This window comes from Eptesicus fuscus, chromosome 20 (genome assembly GCF_027574615.1).
Source record: "Eptesicus fuscus isolate TK198812 chromosome 20, DD_ASM_mEF_20220401, whole genome shotgun sequence".
Lineage (NCBI taxonomy): Eukaryota > Metazoa > Chordata > Mammalia > Chiroptera > Vespertilionidae > Eptesicus > Eptesicus fuscus.
The window spans coordinates 6,629,637-6,656,344 of NC_072492.1; the positions used below are offsets into that span (position 1 = coordinate 6,629,637).

Genomic DNA, 26,708 nt, shown 5'->3' on the forward strand with positions numbered 1-26,708 from the left:
GCGGAGGTGTGCGGGTGCGGAGGTGTGCGGGTGCGGAGGTGTGAGGGTGCGGAGGTGTGAGGGTGCGGAGGTGTGCGGATATGGGACCTTCCCATTGTTGCCGGTGGTTCTAGCGCCAGCGCCAGCACCAGCTGGGTTTTGTATGATCAACTAAAGGCAACTGGGAGGAGCGCCAAGGTTCAGGGCAAAGAAAGTCCCAACCATTTCCTTTCTTACTTGTTTGACTAGCAAAACTGTCACACAGACACTGAGGTTTCTTGTTAAGGAAACGGTTTTGTTCAGTTCCTTTACCGTCCAAGAGAAGAGACCTATGTAACAAGTGCAGGAGGCCTTATGGGGTCTCGGCCAAGGCCCCGGGCCCCGGAGGAGGCTGCGGACCCGTTCATTTCACTGAAGACCTGAGGGGGGTGGAGGGCAGGGTGGTGAGGGCAGTGGGGACCCCGTGGGGAAGGGGGTAATGCTGCCAGCTTGCCCCCTCCCCCTGGAACGCCAACGGAGAGGAAAGTGGGCGGGAGAAGGGCCAGCCAACACTGAGGGGCTGCGCGTTGGGCGATCCTGACCGTGGGCGTGGCTGGCGGTCACCCCATGAAAGCAGCGTCACAGAGCAGGTGAGGGACAGAAACAGGGGTGCAGGGGAAAGGCTGCAGGGCCCGCCCTCTGTCCTGCCCTCCTGCTCAGGCCCGGCGCATCCCCTCCTCACCTCCGCCAGCAAAAACAGGGGCTCGATCACATCTCTCTCTACTTGCAATTCAAAATGAATCAGCTCCTGTGCCAGCTTGTCCTCAGTCTCCCCACAGAGTTTCAGCATCTTCCTGCAACAGAGGGAAAACCACGCTGCACGGCCCGGAAAGCAGGTCCCGGCGCCACACTGCCGCGCCTCCGGGCCGGGCACACCTTCGTGACAGCGGTGCTCATAGAGCGATTGCTTTCCGTGGTGTCCCATGGACCCACCTGCTCCATCCACTATTACTTCTGAATTGATCAATTTTTTAAAGGATGCTGAGTACCTACTGTGTGCCTGGGGTAGAGGGAACACGTAAGGAAACACAGAGAGATGCGGAGAGAACGACGCACAGGCCCAGCCCACAGGCCTACCAAGAGCCAGGGGCTCCTGCCTCCCCCCGGCACTGGAGACATTGTTTTCAACAGGCCCTAGAGAAAACCTCTCCCCAGCCATAAACCCTTCTAATGCGGGAGGCACAGACAAAGCAGGAGTGGAAATCCATTCCAAGGTTATTAAGAAGGAGCCAAGAAAAAAGGCCCAAGGAGTGGCAAGTTTTACCATATTCCTAGATGCAAGAATACATTTCAAGAAGGTTCATTCCCCTGAACAGCATTCAGGGAGTCCCTCACTTCTCATGGTACCACATTGACTGAAACCCGTGTAAAACGCTCTTACAAATCAATAAAAGCGGCCACTGTTATTCTAAGGTTAGTATGCACCTTCCCTATGCTTACTGTACACTTCTCACCAAATGTATGTGTGCTCACTTACAGTATATAAAGCATCACCTACGGTAAAGCATTTACATAATAATTTCCCTCGGAATCTAGCCTTCCGTTACATGCGTTTTAAATTCATCGTTGTCTTTGGGGCGTACCCATCATGACACATACAGAACTAGGTTGTTTTGCTGTCCAGAGTTCCATTCTGTGAACAAACCACCACTTACTAGCCTTCCCACGGTCCACGGGGCGTGGCTCTTCCACGCGGTGGCCGGGCACCGGTGCTTGTGCAGTCTCTGCATGTGTGAGGATCGTTCTGTGCGAAGGAGAGGTGCGCACACCCTTAACCTCACTAGAGGCGCCGATGCCACGGCGAGTCCCACTGCCCTGCCCCCGGGCCAGCCCTTGGTGCGGGCAGAAATGTTAATCTCTGCCACACCCGTGGCTACAGAGCATTCTCTCCTCCTGGTTTTAATTCCCGTTGCTGACTACCTGACTGCCTTCTCATGTCGTGGGTCCAGCAGGCTCCCTCTTCTGCGGAGAGCCTGGTCACATTCTTTGGTATTTCTGAATCGGGATATGTCATTTGAATTGAGTTGTAGGAGTTCTTTATATACTTACAGACATGGGTGTGGATGCAGAGGGCATGCAAATCCTTTTTCATATCCGCTATAAATGTCAACACCCAGGCTTATTTTTATACCTTTTTAATGGTGTGTTTGACCTGATTCTTCTGTTACTTGCCTCCATATTTCTAATGTTACTTCTTAATTTGTTCCAATTGTAAGCATTAGTTGTTGACTGTTGAGTTTGGAAAATGGGAATTTAGCTGTCTTTACATTTCCCCTCCCTCCATTTATTAAGACCACAGGGGCTCAGCATTGCCTTTTGGAGGAATGCCACGTGGAGGAAGGCTGGGTCGTGCAGTGGCCAGTGCTTTCTCCTGCACATTGGTTTGTTCTCTCTGCAGCTCACAATCGCCTGGTTTTGATTTCCTTGTTCAGTCTTCTACGGACCTGACTGAACCCCAAATCCTCTGCCACTCTCCTAGTTTGTCTCTTAGACGCTGAACTACATTTGATGTGAACGAATTTCATCTTCTTGAATTCCTCTCTCCCAGACCCGCGTCTCTCTAGGCTGTTTGTCTTCTGTCCTACATTTCCCCCACCATCTCCTGCAGGTTCTCTCTCTGTCCTGGTCCCTACAGTCTCTGTCTCCCTTTCCTGGTCACTCGCTCATCACACAGCACATCTTGCTTAGCTGTGGATGGGACGTCGATTTCTGAGAACTTACTCATCAGGACACGGCCCTCCACCCTAGCAACTGACCACTGGGCAGACCGGGCTTAGCCCTTCAGGCTGCTGAAGGCATCGCTCAATCACCTTCCAGCTCCCATTGTTGCTTCTGGCAAGGCTGGGCGCATTCAAATTTTTGACCCTCTGATGTGACAATTTTCTCTCTCTAGATTTGCAGAATCTCTTATTTGTCACTAGTGTTCACTAGTGAGTGGAAGCCCTGGCGCAGGTTTAATTTTTTTACTGTGTTGGGAGTTCAGAGGCCCTTACATGTCCTTTGGTTCTGAAACATTCTTTCAGATCATTTTATCATCATCATCATCATCCCTTTATCTCCTTCCCTCACAACTCCTGTCATTGAAGCCTAAAACGTCCTCTACTTTCCCAACTTTTCTATTGTCTGTCATCATCTTCTTGGCCTCTTTACTAGATTTCTTCAACTTCATTTTCCAAACCTACTGAGAATGTCATATTCTTCATTTCTATCAGCTTGCTTTTAATCTCTGAGTTCTTTTCCCATAAATATTTTTATTCACATCCTATTTTCTGTTTAATAGAGGCTTTATTTTCTCTTCTCACTTGAAAATATAAGTGATAATTTTCCTGAAATCTTCTCCTCCCCCAGGCAATATCTATTTTTTCCTGATTTCACTCTTGTACTATTTCCCCAACTAGAGGCCCGGTGCACAAAATTCGTTCATGGAGGGAGGGGTGTCCCTCAGCCCAGCCTGCACCCTCTCCAATCTGGGACCCTTCGAGGGATGTCTGACTGCCCGTTTAAACGGGCAGTCGGACATTCCTCTCACAATCCAGGACTGTTGGCTCCCAACTGCTCGCCTGCCTGCCTTCCTGATTGCCCCTAACCACTTCTGCCTGCCAGCCTGATCACCCCCTAACCACTCCAATGCCAGCCTGATTGATGCCTAACTGCTCCCCTGCCAGCCTGTTTGCCCCCAACTTCCCTCCTCTGCCGGCCTGGTCACCCCTAACTGCCCTCCCCTGCAGGGTTGATCGCCTCCAACTGCCCTCCCTTGCAGGCCTGGTGCCTCCCAACTTCCCTCCCCTGCTGGCCATCTTGTGGTGGCCATCTTGTGTCCACATGGGGGCAGGATCTTTGACCACATGGGGCCAGCCATATTGTGTGTTGGAGTGATGGTCAATCTGCATATTACTCTTTTATTAGCTAGGATAGAGGCCTGGTGCAGGGGAGGGGGCCAGCTGGTTTGCCCTGAAGGGTGTCCTGGATCAGGATGGGGGTTCCCTTGGGGCGTGGGGCGGCCTGAGCAAGGTGCCTGTGGTGGTTTGCAGGCCAGCTATGCCCCTTGGCGACCCAAGCGGAGGCCCTGGTATCTGGAATTTATTTACCTTCTACAATTGAAACTTTGTAGCCTGGAGTGGAGCCAAGCCTCCTGCTCGCTCCGTGGCCGGCAGCCATTTCTGTTGGGGTTAATTCACCTTCTATAATTGAAACTTTGTAGCCTGGAGTGGAGGCCTAGGCCATCCAGGGCAGGTAGAAAGCTTGGCTTCCTCCATTGCCGGGGGCAACCCTGGCCTGCTCTCTACAGCTCCGTGGCTGCCGCCATTTCTGTTTGGATTTGTTTACCTTCTATAATTGAAACTTTGTAGCTTGAGTGGAGGCTTAGGCAGGCAAGGGCAGGCGGAAAGCTTGGCTTCCTCTGTTGCCTGGGAAACCTTGCTCTCTGTGGCTATAGCCATCTTGGTTGGGTTTATTTGCATACTCGCTCTGATTGGCTGGTGGGCGTGGCTTGTGGGTGTAGCAAAGGTATGGTCAATTTGCATATTAATCTTTTATTAGGTAGGATTGTTTCGGTGTCTAAGTTTCAAGTGCCTGGTGGTCTTCAGTCCTGTCTGTATGTAAGGATAGAGACCAGCATCTTGGAAACTGTGAGCAAAGCTCACAGCTGGGAGCTCGTCTGCAGGGTGACCTAGCTGGGCTGCATACTGGAGCACTGCCCGCTTCAGCGGCTTCTGGTCTTTAGTTCATTCCCGTGGGGCTGGAGACACCTCATAGAAGGCTCTTCCAGTTTCATGCTTAGGGAGTAGGGGCCTGAGGGCTGCATGAGTGGAGAGACAGCTGGAGTCTCAGTGTCCAGCTGCAGGAGGTCACTTAAGTCTCTTCTTGAATAACCGCTACCCTTACCTGGTGTCCCCAGTCTAGAGAAGCTGTTTTACCCAGAGAATAAAGCTCCACAATTCAGCTGGGATTGGGGGTGAAGGGATGAGTCTCCCAGAGGTGAGGTAAGTGCTGGGTTTGAACAACCCAAGGGGTACTTGATTAGCTTTTCAATCCTCACTCATAAGTTCAATCACTTCCCTAGCCCCAGAGACCCACTGTTCCGACATGCCTGGTGCCACCAATCCTGAGCTGTGTCCGCATATCAAGGAGTAAGTGGGGTGGGCTCTCTGGATAGCCTGCCTTGGGAGTCAGATTTCGGGAACTTGCTAAGTCAGTTCCCAATCAATCTTGTTTTACAGCTCATAAAATTTTATTGCTATTGTCTTCTCTCTTGTCTTTCCTCTTGTTTTGGGTTTATGCCTTTTAAGTAAAAATGAATCACTTTGTTGTAGATTTTGAAGAAAAAAAAGTAGATGCGTGTGTTCAGTACGTCATCTTTACCTGGGTATCCTCCATCCCTTACTCTCAACCGTGTGTGTCATGATTTAGGTGTGACTCTTAGAAAGAGCATATAATGATTTCATTTATCCACCTGACATTCTCTATATTTTGAACAGTTGAGTTTTTTCCATTTAATCCCTAACGATTACAAATACATACAGTAATAACAGTTACTTTCATTTTCTGTTTTCTATTTATTATGCTTATTTTTTTGCTTACTTTTTTCTCTTTTAGTCCCTTCTGTGTTTTTTCTATTTTATTTCCCTTTTTATTCTTTTACTATTTTGAAGTTATACATTCTATTTCGATTCTTTTCATGGTTACTCTAACTTTTCTAATTTGTGCATTTACTTTAAATGTACTACCTTTATTCTCCTTCCAAACAATGTAAGGACCTGCAGCACTAATCCCCTTTCCAATGTTTCATGTTAATATTTTCTAGTATTTTAGTGTCACTTTGCTTTCAACTCCCATAAAATTAATCATTACTATGTTTCTACCATTAATTCAATGCTTATTAATATTTACTTACACTAAAAGGGTAGCAGAATGTGCCGAAATATGCCATAATGGCATAAGGATTATTTTGAGCTGAAGGCAACTGAGAAGATTCAGATACAAAATAAGGCCTCTACACTTCTACACTCCCTCCTCCTCCCCACTTGCCTAAAAGCAGAACATAAATTCGTAGAGATGTCTCTCCTGCCCACACTACCAGGAAGGACAAAGGTAACTCTGGGCTCTTACCACCTAGAGAAGGCCCCAAAGAAGTAAGGAACTTTACTAATGACTCTTATTTTCCACTAGTTTCTCCATATCATTGCCGTCCCATAATCTGTTGCCCTAGAAACTCAAATTTCTTTTCCTTTGTTTTGCCACTTCTCTGAAAATTATTGTTCTTTTGTTGAGATGCTATATCAGCCCGTTTTAGCCACTCCTTTGAGTTACTAATGGCCGAGTCCTCCTATACATACACACTGCACACAGTAATAAAATTTGCATGCTTTTCTCATTAATCTGTCCTTTGCCAATTTAATTTGCAGAGCCACAGGAGAGGAACCTAAAATACATAGAGGAAAAAAGACTTGTTTTCATTCCCACACCATATTCACTATTTTTATTTTTATTTTTTTTACAAAGGCTATCTTGCTACTTGCATTTCATTCCTGTCTTCTGGACATAATCTATTTCACATGAACTTAACTAGTTCTTTCAGTGAGAATATACAAGCAGTAAATTCTCTAAATTTTTGGTTGGAAATATTGTTATTATCCCTTTATTCTCGAATAATAATTTAGTTTGTCATAGAATCTTGCATTCCTATATTTTCGCTCAATACTTGAAGATTTTCCTTCATTATTTCCAGGCATTTATTTTGGCTGATGAATAAATAGTCTGTTATCAGTCTAATTACTCTTTAATATGTAACTATCTTTTTCTCTGCTTAAATTAAACCTTTTTTCTTTTTAATAATTTCCAGTTTTATGACAATGTGCCCAAGGATAGATTTCTTTGTGTTGATCTTAATCAGGACTTTTTGTGCTTCTTAAATCTAAAGATTATGTCTTTCATCAAATCTAAAATCTAGAAAAGAAAAATTTAACCATAAACTTTCCCTCTCCATATTTTCTTAGGAACTACTGCTAGACATAGTTTTGTATTCTATCATCCATGCCTCTCCATTTAATAATGCCTACATCCTTTTCTCTTATACTTCATTCTAAGTGGTGACTTCAGATCTGTTTTAAAGTTCACCAATTTTTTATTTGAGTGCAATTTTCTGTTTATCATTAATAAGATTTTATATTATAGTAAGTATAATTTGAATTTTAAGAAGTTCTATTGTTTTTTTCCTTTGATTCTGCATATTTTTTTCATATTGTTTGTTTCTTTGGTCAAGGATTATTTTGTCCTTACTTAATTTTTAAATGGAGGCATAATTGACATATCTATACTAATAAAAGGGTAATATGCTAACTAGACTGGGAGACCTTCTGGACGTCCTTCCGGATAAAGCCATGGCAGCGGGGCCGAGGCAGAGGCAGTTAGGGGCGATCAGGCCAGCAGGGGGGGGTAGTTGGGGGCAAGCAGGCCAGCGGGAGGTAGCAGTTGGGGGTGAGCAGGCCGGTGGGGGGTGGCAGTTGGGGGCAAGCAGGCCAGTGGAGGGGGGCAGTTGGGGGCGAGTAGGCTGGTGGGGAGTGGCAGTTGGGGACGAGCAGGCCAGCGAGGGGGGAAGTTAGGGGCAAGCTGGCCAGTGGGGGGGGGGGGGGCAGTTAGGGGTGATCAGGCTGGAAGGGGGAGCAAATGGGGGTGAGCAGGCTGGCAGGGGGGGGGTAGTTGGGGGTGAGCAGGCCAGCAGGGAGACAGTTGGGGGCGAGCAGGCCGGCGGGGGGGGGGGGGCAGTTGGGGGCAAGCAGGTTGGCAGGGGGGGGAGTTGGGGGTGAGGCCAGTGGGGGGGGGGCAGTTGGGTGTGAGCAGGTTGGCAGGGGGGGTAGTTAGGGATGAGCAGGCAGATGGGGGGGGCAGTTGGGGGCGAGCAGGCCAGCAGGGGTGGGCAATTGGGGGCGATCAGGCCAGCAGGGGGCTGGTTGGGGGCAATCAGTCCAGTGGGGGGGCAGTTAGGGGTGATCAGGCCGGAAGGGGGGCAGTTGGGGACAATCAGGCCAGCAGGCAGGTGAGTGGTTAGGAGCCAGTGGTCCTGGATTGAGGAATGTCCCCCGTGGGGTCCCAGATTAGAGAGGTTACAGGCCGGGCTGAGGGACACCCCCGCTCCCGTGCACGAATTTCGTGCACCAGGCCACTAGTAACATTGTATTAGTTTCAGGTGTACAACACAATGATTCAATGTTTGTGCATACTGCAAAATGATCACCACAATAGTCTGGTTAACACTTTCCACCATACATAGTTACAACATTTTTCTTAAAATATGATTACTTCAAAAATTTATCCTTGCGCAGGGGGCCGTGCTAATCTTCTATATATTGTTCCAATGTTAGAACATGTGCTGCCAAAGCAAACAATGTCCTTACTTAATTTTTAAATTTCATTTTAAACATAATTATTTTATATTTTCTTTCAGACTGCCCTATTGTTTTTGTTCCTAAGGGCACTGCTTCTCCTCCTCATTGTGCCTGAGGAGTCTCTCTCATGTGCATTCTATTTTTAGTCTGTTTTTATTATAAGCTCAAGACCAGCCAGAGTTGCTCTTCTGGGAATCCCATACGTATTTGACATCTGACATTGAGAGGATTCATATCTGCATTTACTGGAACCCTAGGGATTTCAATTGTCCGTCAGCAGTTTTATGTTAATTCTCCGCCTGGGAGGTGCCCCACTGCAGAGGCAGTAAATATAACTGGGCCTGGGGTTTTGCTTCTCACTGGCAACCTTTCCTTCCTCTGCAGGGAGTCTGTGGCCAGTCTGAAGGCGTCCTCAGTGCTTCCCCAAGCAGTGCTGGTCCCCTTTCTACGGATGGGGACTTACCTAGATTTGGCAAACCCACGCATGGTGTCACCTTACCCAAGAAGTGTGTCATCTCCCAGGATGGCTGACCCTTCCATCAAACACTGGGCCAGTGTCGTCAGAGGCAATTTTTTCTGAAAGGAGAAAACGGTTGCAATGAAAACTACTTTCCGCAGTTGCCTGCTTTCCTTAAAACAGCAAAAAGTCAAATACTCACCTAGATATTATATTAGCTCAGAAACAAAATGACTTTAAAATATGTTTAAAACCTAAACATTTACAGGGTTTAATAATGATGGGACAGATTCAGAAATATTAAAATTCAGAAAAGTAAAACCGAATTAAATTTGTCAATTTGGAAAAGAAGCCTAAAATTTACATGCTGCATTTTAACAGAAAGTGGGACGGCAGCAAGAAAAAAAGAGAAAATTTCAAAATTATATTAACAAAGATTGGAGTAATGCTTTAATTTCCAAAAATCAACTCCTCACCTGAAAAGTGTACTAGCCACATTTTATATATGAGGCAGATTATGGTCAAGAAAGAGAAAAGTCCGGCCAGTGTTGCTCAGTGGTTGAGCATTGACCACTGAGGTCACTGTTCAATTCCTGGTGAGGGCACATGCCTGGGTTGTGGGCTCAATCCCCAGTAGGGGGCGTGCAGGAGGCGGCCTATCGATGATTCTCTCTCATAGGTTTCTATCTCCCTCTCCCTTCCTCTCTGAAATTAAAAAAAAAAAATTATTAAAAAAAAGAGAAAAAAGTTTTCACATACCATTACAATACAAAGAATGTAAGCTTCAACAAAAAGGCACACTCCAAATAAGATAGAACAGTCAACAAGCACATGAAAAGATTCTTAACGTCATTAGTAATTAGGGAAATTCAAATCAAAGATACCACCTTGAGACACCACCTCACACTAGGATGGCTATACTCGTATTAATATACATTTGTGAAAATCAGAAAATGAGTATCGGGGAGCATGTGGAGACACCAGAGCCCAATGCGCTGCTGGTGGAAATGCACACGGGGCAGCACTGGGGAGAAGTCCAGCAGTATTTCAATTAGGTAAACTACTGTCATACGGCCCAGCAATTCCACTCCTGGGCAGACACTGAAAATAACTGAAAACAAATGGTCAGACAAAAACAGGTGCATGGATGTGAACAGCAGCACTGTTCACAACAGGCAAAAGGCGGGAACAGCTCAAAGATCATGAGTGAGTGGATAAACAAAGGAATATTACTCAGCCATAAAAAGGAGTGAAGTCTTAACACAGGCTACAACCTGGATGAACTTAAAAGCGTCATGCGAAGTGAAAGGAGCCAGACACCAGAGAGCACAGACTGTACGATTCTATTATGAGAAGTGTCCAGAATAAACAAATCCAGACACAGAAAGCAGATTAGTGGTTGCCGGGGGCTGTGGGAGGAGAAAGAGGGAATGATTGCTTATGAATATGGGGTTTCCTTGGGGATGAGGAGAATGTTCTGGAATTAGATGGTGAGGGTAGTTGCACAAAGTTGTGAATGTACTAAATATCACTGAATTGTACACTTTAAAATAGCTAAAATGGTAAATTTTATGTTGTGTGGGAAGGAGGGGGGAAGAAGGAGGGAGGCGGGGAGGAAGAAGAATATTGCTACAGGAGTGCAGCATGACCCACTCCCTCCTTCCTCCTGCCAGGCCCTCTCCTCCTGAGCCTAACCCACCCAGCACACACTGACAACGAGGTCAGAGCTGCGAGCAGGTCCTCCAGTCCCCACTGCGACACCGACAGCCCTTCAGAGGGAACGAGGCTGGACTGCATCCCGTCCCACGCCTCCTGCGGGATTCCTCGGAGAGCCTCCGCTCCAACTCATGTCCAATCAGTAACAGGAGTGCCTGCCCAGGCACCGACCGGTGCTGAGTGAGAGGAGACCGAACGTACATTTTAGTGCGGGCAGACAAGTAATAAATGCAGAAACTATGGAGGAGATCCTTTCAAATAGCTGGAAGCACTATGGGCAAGAGAAAGCGAGAGGATGGGTAAGTGGGCAGCCGTGGGGTATGGAGCTGCATGAAGGGGGTGACATTTAAGATGGTCTGGAGTAAGAGAGCTAGTCAGCTAAGCCTCAAGAAGATCTGGAAAAGAACATTCCAGGTAAAGGGAGTGAACGTGCTGTGAGGAGGGAAACGGCATGGCCAGCCCCAGGTCCCCAAGGAGGCCAATGGGCCGGAGCGCAGAGGTGACAGGGAGAGCGGTGGGAGGCGGGCAGAGGTGAGATCATGCGGGGCCTGTCAGCCAGAGGCAGGCACTGGGTTTCACTCGAAGGGCATCTGGGGACAGCTGGAGGGCTTAAGAAGAGTATGGTCCAGCATGGCTGGTGTGGCAGAGTGGTTGAGCATTTACCTACGAACCAGGTCACCGTTCCATTCCCAGTCAGGGCACATGTTCGGATGGTGGGCTCGATCCCCAGGTGGGGGCATGCAGGAGGCAGCTGATCAATGATGCTCTTTCATCATTGATGTTTCTATCTCTCTCTCTTCCTCTCTCTTTAAAATCAACAAACATATTTAAAAAAAAAAAAAGAAGAAGAACATGGTTGGATTAAGATAACCCCAATCCTGAGACAGACAACTCAATGGCTTGAGAGCGGGATCATCTTGGAGATAGGTTTGGGGGGCTCCATCCACTAGAGTTAGGAATCTGGTTTGAACAGCTCCAGGAGACCTCCACCCTCTGCGGCACCTCCAGGGGAGACCTAGGAGGGAGGTCAACTCCCGGAGTGACCTGGAAGTTCATGTGGTTCCTGAGGTAACTCAGGTGGAGAGAGCCGTGGCACCTGTGTGGATCAGGCCTTCGTCGGGTCTAAAATATACCCCCCTCCCTGCCTTAGACAGGCCCACTCCACTGAAGCCAGACGCCCTTCACTCGAGGGATAAACTTACTGCCCCATCATTTCAAAGAAAATGGAACATTCTTCTAGCAAAAAACTAGACCAGGCAACTCAGTAACAATACGTCCAAATTAAAGCACCACTTTCGGACTGTCCTACAAAGCTATTAGGTACAAGTTTCCAGTGACTTACTTAAAGGCACAGGAAAGAGTATCTTAGGAGAGCATCTATTCCCGCCTCACCTATTAAAAAGGGTTATTTAAAGCAAATCTTAGAAAAATGTCTGAAGCAGTTTAAAGAAAAAGAATTGAGCAGCTATACTTGTTATGCTCACAGAGAGAACATGGCACTTAAGGTACTGGTTCTTCATGGGGGTGATTCGTGCCCCCTGGGGCATCTGGCAATGTCTGCAGACTGTTCTGGTTGTTACAATGTGGGTTACATTACTGGCATCTAGTGGGTAGAAGCCAGGGCTGCTGCTGAGCATCCTACAACACATGGGAGTCTCCCAGAATAATGAATTACCCAGCCCCCAACACAAGGAGTGCGGAGGCGGAGAAACCTGGCCTAAGGCAAGGTCTTCAATCTGCAAGTTCCTAAAATATCCTAGCAACCAACCCGTGAGGACGCTCCTCCCTGGGTCAGACAGCACACGCGTGGCACTGTGAGCTCACACACAATGGCCATTCTGGTTTTTGCGAGCACCCAGAGTCCCATGACCCTCCTTTAGGGCAGGGCCACAGCTCTTCCGATCCTTCAGAATCTGACAAGGAGCAAGGTAAGGGAGGATCTCGCCTGTAACAAATGAAAGGGAACTGCTAATAGCCGAGGAGTTACATCTTTTGGAGAAATATCTCTACCAGTCCGGTCAGTGAGTCACCAGACGCTGTGCCCGCGGGTGATTAAAGCAGACCAACAGCAGAAGAACAGCCCGAGGACCACTGGCGGATCAGTCCTGGAGGGAGGGGAGGGAGGGACAGCCGAGTGCCTGTCTTCCAACATTCACACTGGAAACCAGCTTGAAGTGCAGGAGTGGAGGGGCCTCCTGCCGAGCCAGGGGCCACATTCTTTCCTGGTCATTTCTAGTCACTTCACACCCTCACTAATGATTCCCAGAGCCTCTCAGGGGGCAAAGAGTGCAAAGCACCACAAAATGAGAAGTTATTCTTGCTTCAACTGCCTTTTAATTCTTAGCATTTTAATAAGGAGAATAACTTTTTCTTGTTCGCTATCAAATGTCAGCCTCCTATATACCCTATGCCTTGCTTTCCTTTTTAAATATCATTTCAGGTCATTTCCTCTCATGACATATATAGCTACTTTGTTCTGGTTTTAAAAAAAATATTTTTATTGATTTCTAGAGAGAGAGGAAGGAAGAGGGAGAAAGAGAAACATGGATGTGAGAATGCAACATCAATCACTGCCTCCTGCACGCCCCCCCTACTGGGGATGGAGCCCTGGCATGTGCCCTGACGGAATCGAACCAGTGACCTTTCAGTACACGGGACGACGCCCAGCCAACTGATCCACACTGGCCAGGGCTACCTTGTTCTTTTTTGTTTAAATGACGACATAGCTCACTGAATGAAGATGACGAAATTCATTGCAGTCCTCTACTGATGGCGTGACTCTCACAGACCAGGGCCTGTGCTGTGGCCTGAGGGCCTCATGTGAGGAAGACTTCACTCCAGCAGAGACATTAAGAAGAAAGAGTGTGTGGGTCCCAAGGGCAGGAGTGGGAGGCTCACTGGGTAAAGCCTCAGTGGAAATTAATGAAGAGTTTATTTGTGTAGATGCTTAAAGATTAAAAAAATTGGAAGAAATCCACAAAAAGAAAAGAGGAAGAGATGGATTAATGAGACAATATGCGATCAAAGGCAGTAGAATAGAAGTCAGTAGACTGCAACCCACAACAGACTACACATTATTTCATTTTCTAAAGAAATGACTGGAGACAAAGAAAAAATTGAGGGCTCAGTAGATGCCAGGCGCTGTACTGATCTCATTGAACCTATCACTGCCTACAACTGAAGTATTATTGCCTCTCTCCCCATAGGATGCTCACCTCTACCCACTTCACATATAAGGATACTGAGTCTTACTCATAGGTAGAGAACAAACAGAGGGGTGCAAGAGGCTGGGGGATGGGTAAAAGAGGTAACCGACTAAGAAGGACAAATGGGTAGTTACAGAACAGCCACAGAGAGGTCAAGTCCAGCCTAGGGAATATAGTCAATAACATTGTCAGAACTGTGTATGGTGCCAGAGGGATGGGACTTATTGGGGGGAATCACTTAGTAAATTATACATATGTCTAACTGCTATGCTGCACACCTGAAACTAATATAAAATAATACTGAGTACCAACTGTAATTAAAAAATAAAACTAAATGAATAAAATTCATTTTAGTCTTAGAAGGATTTCACTGCCCACAGATCTAGAAAAGTTGCCCCAGTATTTCCTCCACCGACAAGGATCGAGGCTGAGAGCCACCTGGTACTCAGGTGAGTGTTAGCGCCCAGGTAAAACAACCCCACGCAGCAAACCTCATCCTGGCCAGGGATTTTCAGGTCAAAGAGAGGCTCTTTAATAAACTCTTCCCTGATCTCGAGTGCTGGAATCAAGGGAAGGAAAGGCAGAATGCTCTGGGGTTTAGAAGCAGTCGCTCTGACTTGTCTGCAATGACTGCTGTCTCTAAAATTATCTTGGGCATAAGCAACACAGTTTAAAGGATGACTCGGACAAAAAGTCAGTTCTGATATCTATTCCCCAAACACACACAACGCCACGCCCCCCATCTCTGAACACCTCTGTCTACTAATTCTAAGCCCAAGCAGTTCCTCTGTAGTTCCCGCCCCTGAGATGCACCCGGACTTGCTGCTGGTGCTCGGGGGTTCTCAGGGGTCATTCTGGCCTAACAGTGAAGCCAGAATGACAGCGGCAGGCGGTATGTCTTTATATTTATTCACGTTATGCATTGTGCTAGGCATTTACATGCATCACCTCACTGAATTCCCAAACACCCTTCTGGGTAGGGATTCATTATTGCCATCCCCGCTTTCCATATGAAGGAATCAGGCATAAAGAGGCAACTGATTCCCCAAGGCCAGGCTTCATTAGGAAGCAGCAGAGCTGAGTTTCACCCTGGGCTAGTCAGGTCCAGGGCTGAAGTTCAGAGCCATCAAGGATCCAAGCTGGCTTGCTGGTGTGTCAGGCATGTTCCATGCCCAAAATACTCATGGGTCATCCATTCATGACACAATTTATTTTTAGCATTGCCTGGCCTGTGGCAGGCTTTGTTCCAGGCATTAAGTATATAGTTGTGCCCTAGCTGGTTTGGCTCAGTGGTTAGATCATTGGCCTGAGGACTGAAGGGTCCCAGGTTCGATTCTAGTCAAGGGCACATGCCTGGGTTGTGGGCTTGATCCCCAGTGTGGGGCGTGCAGGAGGCAGCCGATCAATGATTCTCTCTCATCGTTGATGTTTTTATCTCTCTCTCCCTCTTCCTTCCTCTCTGAAATCAATAAAAATATATATAAAAAGAAAAAAAGAATATAGTCATGATGGAGAGACGAGATCCCTGCTCCCACGGAGCTCACGTATCAGTGATGGGGAACAGACACATGAGCAAATCAATGATCATAATGATTCCAGAGAATAAAGAGTGCTATGCAGACAATAAAATAGGGTGCTGTGATTGGGGGATGGAGGAAGCAAACACATTAGGTGGTAGCGGAAAGAATGGGACAATGCGTTGCTGTCCTAAAATACTGGGTAAGAATATTCCAGGCGGAGGGTAGAGCAAGTGCAAAGGCCCCAAGGATATGAGCTGAGCATGTTCAGTAACAGGTCAGTGTGACTGAGGGGAGGGGAGCAAGAGCTGAACTCCGAGACGCAGGGTCCCAGGGCCAAGGTAAGGAGCTGGATTTTATTCTACAACGGGAATGCTTTGTGGGATTTAAGCAGGAGAGTGGCATCAACTGGTTCCCATTTTAGACACTCAGGTTGTAGAGAATGGATTGTGAAGGGGTTGGGGTCAGAGTGGGGAGTGGAAAGGCTGCTAAGAACCGCTATGTCAGGCAAGAGACAACAAGTGCTTGGACTGGTGTGGCCAACGCTGGAGCCAATGGAAGTGCTCTGGAGGAGGAGCCAGCAGGACTTGGTGAGTGGATGTGGGGGATGAGGGATGGAGAGGGTTTCAGGGGCCCTGGCTTGAGTGACTGTTGAGTCCGTGACACTTGATAAGATCACCTAGGGAGAAAATATGGTCCTTGACTCAAGAACCCCGTGAACTACAGAATTTTCAGCTCTATCAGGAGCAGTACCTGTTAGAGAAGTCGAGAATATTCTATAGTAAATCCACCTGCCTGCGCAAATCCAGATCCCAGACATCATCCCTTAGTCTTTCCTCCCTTTCCGTACCCCACACAGCTGGTCCTTCACCAAGTCCTGCTGGTGTCTGTTCATCTGTCCCCACCACCACTTTTCCTGGTGTCTGCTCTCTCTCTCTGTTTTCTTTTCTTAATGTTTCCTTCTTTTTTGCTTTTCCCCCACTTCATTTTTATTTATTTGTTTTTATTAAATTTATTGGGATGACACTAGTTAATAAGGTTTCAAGTGTGCGTTTCTGTGACACATGATCACATTGTGTGCCCACCACCCAAAGTCACATCATCTCCCCTCAACCAAATATCTGGCCCCTTTACCTTCTACTACCCCACCCCCACCCTCTGGTAACACGGTACAGTTGTCTGTATCTATTAGTTCCCCTCCTTTCTCCCTTTCTCTCTTCACCCATTCCTAAGACTTGACCCATCTCCTTACCTAATAATCACAAAGAACTAGGCACATATTTCAGTATTTGAGGCAATTAATAAGTCCCATTTCCCATTAAATCTCTTGAAGTGCTACTTCAGAAAAAACTGAAAAATTTAGCCTCGGAAGTATTTTCCTGCTAGTCTGTGACTGCTGAATATTTTCAGTAGCTCTTTGACTTTCTTTTCAGCCAGATCAACTTGCATTATAGGAGGATAGGAAAAGGAATCCCTGGCGGAATTAAGCATTTGAAATCTGTGTAGTGAAGTTACTGGTGTGTACATGCCTGAGCACCTACTTCCACCAGACTTCTTCAGGGCAGCCTCATTTATAGGTTAGTCACTGCCCACCCCAGGGTGTAGCCCTCAGGGCCTGGCCACACTGCAGGCCTGTCTTCCTGCTAACCAGCCCCTGGTGGGTGTCCTAGCAGGTGAATCATGGACAGTCACGGCAAACCCATTTCTCTCAGACACATATTCGCCTCTCGGCCTCCCTTGCAGCTAGGTAGGGAGACACGAAAGAAAATGGTCTGGGCAGGATATTTTTCTCCCAGATAAGAACCCTCCCACCACCCTCACACTTCCTGCCTTCCATGTGGTTCTGTGTAGACCTAACGCCTGGAGCTGATGAACAAACCTGGGACCAGCTACTTCCAACAAGTTAAGTGAGACAAGAAGTGCCTTTGTGCTGACGTCAGTCACTCACGCTGAATCCGTGAATTAATTAACTATGTTTTTTACTTTTTCCATTCTGAGGCTTTGGCATCTGGGGCCTGGCTAACCTTGGAAGGACTGCCCCTCCCAGGATTAGCCAATTCCTAGGGACAGTAACTAACTCTCCCAAGAATGTGCCTTTCAAATGCAAACCAAGCAATGGGGAGCCCCCACCGCTTCCCTTATGGGGCCCTCACACTCTGGTCCACCACCCACCTGCCCCAACCCCCCAGTTTCCAGACAACTAAAGGCAGCCGCTGTGTCCCCCAGACTCTGAAAGCTTTCAAACTAGCCAACCCGAGCCTGCTCAGCTGCCTCATCTGCTTCTTCCCCTGACCCTGGTGCTTCTCCTTGTGGCCCTGAGTGGCACGGATGCCCCTCCTCTGGGGAACTGTAAGTCGCAAACTATCTTCTCAGTGCCAACCATCCCTCAGTCCGTTGGCCTTGCCATAGCTCAACTTTCCTATTAATACACCGTATTTTAGAACCCTCAGGGAGGATCAATTATCCTAACTGAGATAATATGCAAGACCCTCAATCCAATTAAAACTCTACAAACCTAGGTAATGTTACCTTATCCCGGACCAATAATGCTGGTAGCAATCAACAGCAAGGCCCGCGTTTCAAGCCTCAGGAGGCAACTCATGATATCAAGACACTGCGCTGTAGATGCATGATTTTACAAACAGTGCTTCTTGGAACAAAACAAAGGAGGTGGGCGATGGGCAGGCCTGGCTGCCGGCTCCCACCAGAACTGCTCCTGAGACTCACTCTGAGGTTTCTTTGGTTAAAGGGTTTCATGTCCGAAGCAATTTTGCAAACTCTCCCTTTGACTGTCCAGGTTCCCCTTGCTGGAATCCCTGATGGACATTTTTCAAAGCTGCGGACATTTTATTTCTACCACACGTGAGTGATTCCTGCTGGGAATATTAGGAAAGATAGAACCAGGCTGGGAAGAAAATGGAATGATTGAAAGCATGTGGAATGGGTCCTGTCCTGCAGCATGCGATGGGATGAAGGGTGAGGCTGGCGCACTCCATGGCAATCAATAGAAACGAGGCCGACACAGGTGTGTGTGCAGGGGTGCTCTGGGGACCACCAGGAAACGAAAAGTCCACAGTAACTCCAGGTCAGAAAAAACTCAAACAGCCCTGGCCGGTGTGGCCCCGTTGGTTGGAGGGTTGTCCTATACACCTAAAGGTTGTGGGTTTGATTCCCGGTCAGGGCACATACCCAGGTTTCTGGTTTGATTGATCCCTTGTCAGGGTGTGTACAAGAGGCAGCCAATCAATGTTTCTCTCTGTTAACCCCTCCCCTAAAATCAATTAAAAAATAACCCATGGAACTCCCATTTGACCCAGTGATCCCACTTCTAGGAATATATCCCAAGAAACTAGAAACACGAATCAGAAAGGATATATGCACCCCTATGTTCATAGCAGCACAAGTCACCATAGCTAAGATTTGGAAACAGCTTAAGTGCCCATCAGCAGATGAGTGGATTAAAAAACCGTGGTACATCTACACAATGGAATACTACGCTGTGGTAAAAAAGAAGTTCTTACCATTTGCAACAACATGGATGGAGATGGAGAGCATTATGCTAAGTGAAATAAGCCAGGCAGAGAAAGATAAATATCACATGATCTCACTCATTTGTAGAATATAATGAACAACATAAACTGATGAACAAAAATAGATCCAGAGACAGAGAAACATCAATCAGACTGTCAAACCTCAGGGAAGGTAGGGGACAGTGGGGGTAAGGGGAGAGATCAACCAAAGGACTTATATGCATGCATATAAGTCTAATCAATGGACACAGACAACAGGGGGGTGGGGGCATGAATGGGAGGTGGGGGGTAATGGGGGAATCAGGACACATATGTAATACCTTAATCAATAAAGAAATTAAAAAAATATTAAAAAAATAAAGTGGCCAATATCCCCCCCAAAAAAAAATAACCCAGTGAGGATTAAAATAATAAAATTAGCCACCAAACATGTTGATTGTAAATTTAAGGAAGGAAAAATGAACCTCCTAGATTGCATATCCCATCTAAGAATATATTTTAATTGGTGGAGATGTGGAGGCGGGGTCTCGGAAGTGAAGTAAGCCTGCACCGACAGCTTACACTAGGACTATCCAGTGGGATCACATGATGCAGCGCCTTATTACTGATGAGGGTTCTCCACAGACATTAGAGCACTTTCCTTTAGCACGCTCGCTTCATTGCTTCGTTTTAGCAAAAACTGTTTTCCAGGGTCTTTATAGGTCACGTGTAACCTCCAAAAACAGTATAACTTTTCCCAGGAGGCCTTAAGACACTATTGAGGCCATGGAACCTGTGAACGAGCTGCAGCAGGGCTAAGAGCAGGGTGAAAGCCCCCTAATGTGAGATCTCAAGCCTCCCGGCTGCCCAGACCAGGAGGACACAGGGAGAAACTTGCAACCTTGCCAGGTGAGGGCAGAGGATGCTCCAGGTGGGGTTCAAGGGCAGGGAGGGGCCGTCACACAGGAGCTATCCCGGAGGTCGATTCTCAGACACAGAAGTGACTGTATAAACAGCGATAGGAAACACAGCCCTAAGAATGGGACCCTGTCATCGAAGGGAGCCCTGTCATCAGAGGGACCCCTGTCATGAGCAGGCAAATCTGAACCTGCCCGGCTGGGAGGGCACTTACGGAGCGCTTGTCGGCCTCGGCGCCTTGCTGGCCCTGGAGACAGGCGGTGAGCTTCTTGTGCGTGCTGTGGGAAACTTGCTTCACCAGCTCCAGGCGCTTCTCCACCTGCACACAGAGCGGGGGGGGGGGGGGGGGGGGGGGGGGCGTCACTGGGTGCGGGCGAGGTCAGGAGGGGTCCTAGGTCTGGACATCAGGCAGGTCTGCCGCGTGCTTCTGCAGAGAGGGCGCTGCCGGGAGACATCCCGTTCCGCAGGACTGGAAGGGGCCTGGTCTCAGGTGATGGGGCCACTGCTAAGCGCACAAGGAAATGACTTCAAATGTCTCCTAAAAATCTTACCCAAACTGGTCATCAGAACGCCAGGGACTGTGCAAATGATAGAGCGTGTCTGTCTCCCCACAGACCTGCGTGGGAGCAGCTCACGGTGCCACACACTGGGAATGGCCTGGTTTAACAGGGAGGACAGCCTCGGGGTCTATCAGCTGAGCCGGGCAGCCTTACCTGAAGGAGGTCTTCACTCAGAACTTCAGTCTTTTCTGCCCTAAAGAGAAAAACAAGAAACCCATCAGCCAAATAAACAAACTAGGAGCTCTCATACTTACTCCCCACTATGTCCTCTCGTGGAGAGATGAGAAAAGTGGGGACAATAGGAGCAACAATTTCTAAGAGAAAATACAGATAATACAGAAATTGACCAGCAACTTAACATACTCTAGTATTTGCAAACATACTCTGCAGAGTCTCCTGCTACAGACAGCAACCTGGGTGAATAAAACAAACACACTTTTTGTCTTCCCAGACCAGTTTGTGAGGGAACAGAATTAAGCAGGTTCTCCCCCCCGATCCCTCCAACAAAAACAACTGCCAACACAGACGCAGCACACAGTCCCGGTGACACACGCAATGTTGACACGGAGACCCGGCCACCAGTGTCAGCCCCCCAGCCAGTGAGGGGCTTGACCTTGAGGTTTTCAGGGACAGAACCCGGAACTGGCTGAATGGTCCAGACCTGTGGGCAGCCCCGGCCTCGGGGCAGAGGGAGGTGTAAGTCTTTGGAGAACAGCATTCCCGATTCAGCGCCCGGAGATGCTCGGAGGGACCGCTCAGGCGTGAGTTCTCCACACAGGTGTGCTCTTTCTCTCCCCCCCACACTCAGCTCTCTCTCACACTCACCAAATGCCAATTCACATGAAAACAAATCAACACTAAGCGTGCAGAGAGAGACTGAACTCATCAAAGATTGTAGCATACGTATAAAATATTGAAGAATGATGTATTAAAAAATCAGTGAGTGACAGAACTTCTGCTACTGGGAATACGGAGTAATCACATTTCACCTATTCCTCTCACTAAGTACAAACAAAACCAAGGGCATTATATACAAAACAAACATAAGAAAACTGCAGGTGGAGGACAGGCGGACTGGCTAGGAATCTCCGGACCCAAGGAATGGGTGGTGGGAATTTTTGCTTCTTATGTTTCAAACTTGGAGCTTAGGAGGCTGCGACCTGAAATGCCAAAGGGTGCAGACACAACAGCCCAACCAAAGCCTGGTCTTTGTAACTTAACTTTCCTAGTGAGTTATTTATAGGCAATAACTGCTCACTCCGCCAAACACTACAGAAAAGCCTGTTTTCCTAGCCTACCCACACAGGCAAAGGCTGAGCAGGGTGCAGGGAGGAGCCACTCTCCCCAGGCACCCATCCCCCCTCCCTCCCCACAGCCGGGTATCAGTGCCAGAGAAAATAAATACGGAACTGGGACACTGATCCCTGCTGGGCAGTGACAATGGGAACCGCATGGGTAGCCTGGACATCCCCCCTCCTCCCCGGGAGGTGGTGTCACAGGAGGCCCAGTGGAAAGTCAGGGCTTTCACCACCGCCCAACGAGGCCACCCTCTTCCATGGTGTCAATGAGAGCCAAGGGGGTGCAATACTGAGGCACCGCTCCCCCTCCCAGCCAGGGAGGGATCAGTGAAGGCCTGGTGGGGAGCCAGAATTCCAACCACCACCCAGCAATAACGAGGAGCACCCCACTCTTGGGGGAGTGGGGGCAAGAAGGCAGAGTAGAGAACCTAGGTTTTTATTCCCACTTGGCAGTAACAAAGAAAAATTCTACCTCCCTCTGCTGGCTTTGAGGAAAGCCAGCTAAAAAGCAAGTTTAAGTAAGGCCCAGTGTCTCATAATATAATACAATGTCCAGGTTTCAATAAAAAATTACTCATTATACCAACAGCCAGAAAAATCTCAAATTGAATGAAAAACGATAAACAAATGTCAACATCAGGGATGACAGAAATGTTAGAATTATCTGATAAAGACTTGAAAGCATTCAGTATATAAATGCTTCAATGAGCAAGTATGAATATGCTTAACACAAATAAAAATAGAAAGTCTCATAAAAGAAGGTATAAAGAAGAATGAAATGAAAATTTTAGATCTGAAAAATTGCAATGATGTAAAATTTAAAAACCCAGTGGATGCTTTCAACTGCAGAATAGAGGGGGCAAAGGAAAGAATCAATGAACTGAAAGGAAGCACAATAAAAAATGTCCTGATCTAAACAACAGAGCAAAAACAGACCAAACCAAGAACTAAATAAAAATAAAGTCTCAGGGACCTGTAGGCCTATAACAGAAGATTAAATATTTATGTCATCAGAAAAAGAGAATAAAAAAGACAGTGCTGAAAAAATATTCAAAGAAATAATGGCTGAGAATTTTGCAAATTTGGTAAAACACATAAACCTACCTACTGAAGATGCTGAGCAACCCCCAAACAGGATAAACACAAAGAAATTCTCACCAAAACTCATAAACTTCTATAAACTAAGACAAAGGCAATTTTGACACTAGTGAGAGAGAAATTACACCTCACAAATGGAGGGAACACTTAGAATTAGATTTCTCTTGAGAAACCATGTAGAAGAGAAGAGAGTGGCACACTATTTTTCAAATGCTGAAAGAAAAAATCTCAATCTAGAATCCTATCCCCAGTGAAAATATACTTCAGAGATGAAGAAGAAATCAAGATATTCCGAGTTAAAGAAAAACAAAATAAAACTGTTATCAGTTGTCTAAAGAAAGGTCTCTAAAAAAATTGGTTAAGAAAAGAACCTTGAAATATCAGAAAGGAAAAAAGAACATGCTGAGCAAAAGTTGTAAATACAAGTCTTTCTTTCTCCTCTTGAGTTTTCTAAATTACATTTGATGGTTGAAGCAAAGCTTGTAACATTGTGTGATACGGTTCTAAATGTATGTAGAGGAAATTTTAAATAAATTATATCATAACTGGGGAAGGATTTTGATAGATTTCATTCAAATTGGTAAAATGATACCAATAGACTGTGATAAGTTATGTATATGTAATGTAATACCTTAAAAAAGCTACACAGAGATATACTCAAAAACATTATAGATAAATCAAAAGGGAAACTAACCATAGAAAGGAAAGAAAAAAACACACCACAAAGCAATAAAAAAACAAAAAGAACAAATACAAAACAAAAGGTAAAATGGCAGACACAAGCCTTAATATATCCATAATAATATTAGATGTAAATGGTCTACATATGGCAATTAAAAATAGAGATTTTCAGAGTGGATTATAAATATGCTGTCTACGAGAATCTTACCTCAAATATAATGATATAGGTAGGTTGAAAGTAAAAGGATAGGAAAAGCATCCTGCAAACATTAATCAAAAGGAGACAGAAGTGGCAGTACTAATATCAGATAAAATAGACATAAAAAAAGAAAATGACCAGAGAAAACCATAATATAATGATTAAAAAAAAAACAATTCACCAAATTCACCAAGAAGATATACCTTAAATGTGCATGCACTAAACAACAAAGCTGCAAAACGTGAAGCAAAAACTGATAGAATTGAAAGGAAAAACAGAGAAATCCACAATTATAGAGACTTCAACATTCCCTCTGTCAACTATTGATAGACCAGCTAGTTTTTTTTTAAAATGTCAGCAAAAATATGTGAGAACACAACAGAATTTGACATTTATAGAATAGTCCATCCAACATTAGCAGAATATGCATTATTTCCCAGTTCACATACCAAGATAGAAAATATCTGTGTTCATAAAGCAAATCTCAACTGATTTGAAAGAACTGAAATCATAGGCAGTATATTCTCCTATAAATAATAGATAAGTAGAAACAAAAACAAAAACATCTAAATAATCCATGGAATAAACAGAAAATCACAAGAGAAATAAAATTACTAGCATGAATAAAAATAAAATACAATATTTAAAAAATATTGGACACAGTCAAAGCAGTGCTAAGAGGAAAATTTATAGACTAAACCTTACATTAGAAAAAGTATTATAAAAAGAAGCAATCTCTTACTATAACAAATGATAAAAATATTACCAAAAATAAGTATAAAGCAAGCAGAAAGAAGAAAATCATAAATGGCAGAAATTAATAAATTTAAAACAAAACAAATAATAGAGAAAAATCTATGAAAGAAAGAACATGTTCTTTGAAAAGATAAGTAAAATGAAAAAAAAAAACAAAAAAACACCCCTAGTACAACTGAAAAGAAAGAAAAAAACCACAAATTACTAATAATAGAAATGAAACAGGAAATACCACTACAAAATCTTGTAGATTTCAAAGGATGTCTTTAAACAACTATGCATATGTACCGTATTTTTCGGCGTATAAGATGACTGGGCGTATAAGATTTTCCTGGGTTAAAAAGTCGTCTCATACGCCGGAAAATACGGTAGTCCAATATATCTAATCCATTATATCTAATCCCATCAATATAGTCCAATATACCATATTTTCCAGCATATAAAACGACTTTTTAACCCAGGAAAATCTTATACGCCCAGTCATCTTATACGCCGGAAAGTATGGTAAATTGGACAACTTATACAAAATGGACTAAATGCATAAATGACCACAATATACCCAATATTCTACCTAATAATATGCAAATTGACCGCACCTTCGCTACGCCTAAGCCACGCCCACCAGTCAAGCCACGCCCACCAGTCAAGCCACGCCCACCAGCCAATCAGGAGGAAATATGCAAATAAACCCAACCAAGATGGCTATAGCCACTGAGAGCGAGAGGGAGGCTTGGGTTTCCTCGTTAACAAAAGAAGCGATCCTGTTGCTGGCCTAAGCCTCCACTCAAGGCTACAGAGTTTCAATTATAGAAGGTGAATTAACTCCAACAGAAATCGCTGCTGGCTGCGGAGCGAGCAGCAGGCTTGGCTTTGCTCCAGGCTACAAAGTTTCAATTGTAGAAGGTAAATAAATTCCAGATACCAGGGCCTCCTCTTGGGTCGCCAGGGGGCGTGGCCGGCCTGCAAACCACCACAGGCCCCTTGCTCAGGCCGCCCCACGCCCCAAGGGAACCCCCATCCTTCAGGGCAAACCAGTCAGCCCCCTCCCATGCACCAGGCCTCTATCCTATCTAATAAAAGAGTAATATGCAGATGGACCATCACTGCAACACACAATATAGCTGCCCCCATGTGGTCAAAGATCCTGCCCCCATTTGGACACAAGATGGCCACCACAAGATGGCCAGCAGGGGAGGGCAGTTGGGAGGCACCAGGCCTGCAAGGGAGGGCAGTTAGGGGTGACCAGGCCGGCAGAGGAGGGAAGTTGGGGGCAAACAGGCTGGCTGGGGAGCAGTTAGGCATCAATCAGGCTGGCAGTGGAGTGGTTAGGGGGTGATCAGGCTGGCAGGCAGAAGTGGTTAGGGGCAATCAGGAAGGCAGGCAGGTGGTCAGTTGGGAGCCAGCAGTCCTGGATTGTGAGAGGGATGTCCAACTGCCGGGATCGGGCCTAAACAGGCAGTCTGACATCCCTCGAGGGGTCCCAGATTGGAGTGGGTGCAGGCTGGGCTGAGGGACACGCCCCCCCTCCGTGCACGAATTTCGTGCATCGGGCCTCTAGTAAAATAAATAATTGGTCAGGGCACATACAGGAATCAACCAATGAATGCATAAATAAGTAGAATAACAAATTAATGTCTCTCTCTTTTCTCTTTCTCTAAAACAAAAAAAAATATTTTTAAAATTATATACTCTTTTTTTAAAAAAAATTGAACTTGTATTATTAAAAGTTTCAAAAAAAAAAAAAAAATCTTTAGCCTTAACCGGTTAGGCTCAGTGGATAGAGTGTCAGCCTGCGGACTGAAATAGCGACATTTGCAACAACAGACCTTGAGAATATTTCCAGTTTGATTCCGGTCAAGGACATGTACCTTGGTTGCGGGCACATCCCCAGTAGGAGGTGTGCAGGAGGCAGCTGATTGATGTTTCTCTCTCATAGATGTTTCTCACTCTCTATCCCTCTCCCTTCCTTTCTGTAAAAAATCAATAATATATATTTAAAAAAATAATAATAATCTTTAGACCCAGAGGCTTCTAAGAGATTTCTACCTAATGTTTAAAAATAATTAATCCCAATTCTACATAATCTCTTCCAGAATATAGGAGAGGAGGGAACACTTCCTAATTAATTTTATGAAACTAGTATTCCTCTGATACTAAAATGAGATGAAGAAAAAATTTAAAAAGGTAACTGCAGACCAATGTATCTCATGGACATAGATGCAAAAAAATCTTAAGTTCTAGCCGGTTTGGCTCAGTGGATAAGAGTATCGGCCTGAGGACCAAAGGGTCCCGGGTTTGATTCTGGTCAAGGGCATGTATCTTGGTTGCAGGCTCCTCCCTGGCCAGGGCCCTGGTTGGGGCTCATGTAAGAGGCAACCAATTGATGTGTTT

The 26,708-nt window shown here is 45.9% G+C and overlaps 1 protein-coding gene and 1 pseudogene across 1 annotated transcript in view; both read right to left on the minus strand.

Moving 5' to 3' along the window:
• The window catches only part of ARHGAP44 (Rho GTPase activating protein 44), a 183,873-nt gene that overhangs the window by 74,508 nt on the left and 82,657 nt on the right, over positions 1-26,708 (minus strand). The window contains exons 2-5 of the mRNA XM_008153578.3: positions 20,439-20,478; positions 19,940-20,044; positions 8,902-8,978; positions 701-812 (exon numbers count right to left, since the gene is read on the minus strand). Of these exons, the coding sequence (XP_008151800.1) occupies positions 701-812; positions 8,902-8,978; positions 19,940-20,044; positions 20,439-20,478 (334 nt within the window). The remainder of the gene's footprint in view (positions 1-700; positions 813-8,901; positions 8,979-19,939; positions 20,045-20,438; positions 20,479-26,708) is intronic.
• Positions 8,302-8,398, minus strand: LOC114227078 (U6 spliceosomal RNA; annotated as a pseudogene).